Source organism: Crocodylus porosus, unplaced genomic scaffold (genome assembly GCF_001723895.1).
Source record: "Crocodylus porosus isolate Cpor-Errol unplaced genomic scaffold, CroPor_comp1, whole genome shotgun sequence".
NCBI lineage: Eukaryota > Metazoa > Chordata > Crocodylia > Crocodylidae > Crocodylus > Crocodylus porosus.
The window spans coordinates 2297040-2299893 of NW_017728915.1; the positions used below are offsets into that span (position 1 = coordinate 2297040).

The 2854-nt window shown below is 57.3% G+C and overlaps 1 protein-coding gene across 1 annotated transcript; it reads left to right on the forward strand.

Annotated features, from left to right (window-relative positions):
* Positions 1-633: 633 nt before the first annotated feature.
* NRN1L (neuritin 1 like) lies at positions 634-2353 on the forward strand. Its single transcript, XM_019535527.1, has 2 exons — positions 634-800; positions 1670-2353. Exons 1-2 carry the CDS (start codon positions 661-663, stop codon positions 1956-1958), a joined length of 429 nt encoding a protein of 142 aa, XP_019391072.1. The 5' UTR covers positions 634-660; the 3' UTR covers positions 1959-2353.
* The last annotated feature ends 501 nt before the right edge of the window (positions 2354-2854 follow it).

Genomic DNA, 2854 nt, shown 5'->3' on the forward strand with positions numbered 1-2854 from the left:
GGGGGGGGGGGTCAAGGAAGCAAATCAAACCCCAGACACTTGGGCAGCTTGTTTGAAGCCCTGATTCCTTCCCCAGATGCGCCCCCGGGAACAGGGCATGAGAGGGCCAGCTGGGAGCAGCACGGTATGGATGGAGGGTGTAGCTTGTGTCTGCTACCTAATGTCATTGTGGCAGTGGCCCATCTCCCCTTCCCCTTGCCAGCTACCTGCTGCCTGTCTGAGAGCATGAAGCTCGCACAAAGCACCAGTTTCCTTGGAGCATTGGTGATGCTCCCCCCTACCCCAGGCTATGATGGGGCTCCAGGGGCTGTAGCCTTGTAAAGAGAATGGTCTTCCCGCAGCTCAGTGGAGAGTTTTGTTTATCACTGCAATGCAGCCATTATTTCTGGCATGGAAGATGGCAACAATGGCGGTGATATCCAGAGTGCGGCACCCAGCAAGTTGTCATGGGAAGGTATTTCTAGCAGCCCCTGCCCCGGACAGAATGCAGGCGCCCTGCCCTGAGCCCAGCAGATGGAAGATGGCTTCACAATGGGGTTCACATGCACTGGTGCCCTGCTGCACCCCTGACCAGAGATAGGGCCTGGAGTTAGCGGTGTGGGGGAACTATGCAGTGACTCTCCTGTTTTCTGTGCAGCTGTGGCTGAGGAGCCAGTGAGTATGGCTGGGAGGGGATGCGACACCATCTACAAAGGCTTTGCTGGGTGCCTGATCAGCCTGGGGGACAGCATGGCCCAGAGCGTTCAGAGGCAGCAGGAGGACAGCAGGCAGGAGGTGCAGGAGCTGGACACGATCTGCAGGTGAGTGTAGCAGGGCTGCCTCAGAGAAGTGCCCATGGCAATAAGAAAGATACCCTCTCTGAATGTTCCTACAGAGCCAGGCAGCATTTGGCCCCATATGCTGAAGCGTTGCAGCACGACACCACCTGGTGCTGTATAAACACAGCTGTACCGCTGCTGGCTACCCCAAGGTGGGAAGTAGTATAGACATGTTCAGGTGCAGAGCCCAGGCTGGTGTGCTCTGCCCATTGGCACAGATAATTAGCCCACTGCCAGAGACCAATTAAAGCAGCTCTCCCAACCAAGCCATAACTGCTGAGGACAGCCTCCAGCTCTGGGGAGGGTGGCCGTGGAGCATCTGGGATGGTGTCCTAAGAGGTTCTGGGAGCTGGTCCCTTGAACTGGAGGTGATGTGGCAGGCTGGGACCACAATGGGAGGTAGTTGTGCCAGAGCTCTTGGTTGGGCCTCTCAAGCTAGGGATCAGGGGGCCGAGCCAATGGGAAAGGATGTGGGCTCTGCCCTCTGTCTCCCAGCCTGTCTTTGGGTTGGGCTATGAATGGGGGGTAGGCCAGGAGGCAGCAGGGTCTTGCTGTAAGAGGGACCCTGTGCCAGGAGGAGCTGCTGACCCTGAGGGACTCCATGGCTGATGAGAGACAAGTGAGCAAGGCAGCCCTCCCTCAAGTTCACCCACCAGCAGGGAATAGCCCTCACAGTGTGAGGGATTCTCTGTACAGGAAGGCTGAGATGGTTTTGGCCAGAAGTCCTTTGCTAGCAGACTGGATCCAGCAGGTGTGGCTGGGATCTATGGTGTATAGGAGACCAGCTTGCCTGATGCCAGTGTCCTCTGCCAGCTGTCAAGGCTCTGACCCCTCCCTCTCATTGCTCACAGGTCCTGGGATGACTTTCACACCTGCGCCACTGGGGTCCTGTCCAGCTGCCCTGAGGAGGCCGCGGCCATCTGGGAGTCATTGCGCCAGGAGTCCAGGAAGATCCAGTTCCAGGGAAACCTGCATGACCTGTGCAGCTCACGGACCAAGATGTCCAGCAGTGCCAGGGGCTCGGATACAGATGAGACTAACAAGGAAACTCTGCGGGGCTCAGCCCAGCTCCCCCAGCCTGGGCTCCTGGCCAGCCTACCTCTCCTGGCACTGACATCACTGCTGGCACCCTTTGTCTAGCCGTGGAGCAGCATGGAAGCCCCTTGGTTCAGACACTTCCCTGCCAGAACCCACCACAGCACAGGCTCCTGGTTTAGTGGGGCCTGCTTCCCAGGCCAAGAGCAATCTCTGCAAAATAGATCCAACTTAAAGTCTGAACATCCAGCACAGTGAGGAGTGGGGGCACCACTCCCTGCCGTCCATGGGGCATCCCCCAGCCCAATCCAGGCTGTGTTAGTGGCTTTGGGGCAAGGTTCCTTTGGTGGCAGGGACACTGGGTCCCCTGAGGCAAATAAGGATGGGGCCTGAGGCTCTGTATTCCCAGTAATTTTCTTGTTTTTGGAGGTGATATGGAGTCTGAGTGCTGAGCCTCCCTCAGGCTTGTGTTCATGGAGCTCCCACAGAGAACTGGCCTGATCAATAAGCCCTTCCCCACACTTCCACCCCTTTCACCCCTGCACCTCAAACTTTCCTGTTCCTGCCACCCCCAGGCCTACCTTCCACTGAATCTTCAGAGATAGGGTTTCCCCAGGGCTCTCTGGAGACCTGCTGCCCCTGATCCTGCTACCACAGTTCAGTCTTCCTTGCCCCAGAGCTTCCTCCATAGAAAAGCCAATGGGGCCTGAGCCACACAAGTGGCCATGGCAAGGATGTTGAGAATACAGACCTTCCCCTGGAGCTACCAAGGCCTTCCAGAGTGATGTCCAGTTGCCCTTTCCCCTTTGATGCCTTCCTGCTTCCTACCATGTAGTCTGTGTTCCCTTGTTCACTAAGGGCAGCTGAATGATAAAGGGGACTGTCCTCTCCCACCATCCCAGTTACCTGGGTGCCATGACAGTTGTCTCCACCCTCCAGAGATGATGGAGCAGCCCTGCAGAGACAGTCCTGAGTGCCTGTGTGCCCTGACTTGGAGCACT

Excerpts from the sequence above, each read along its gene's own strand:
- NRN1L (XM_019535527.1), top strand. The coding sequence starts at position 661 with ATGGCTGGGAGGGGATGCGACACCATCTACAAAGGCTTTGCTGGGTGC. Across the intron at positions 801-1,669 it reads GAGCTGGACACGATCTGCAG|GTCCTGGGATGACTTTCACA; the intron begins GTGAGTGTAGCA and ends CATTGCTCACAG.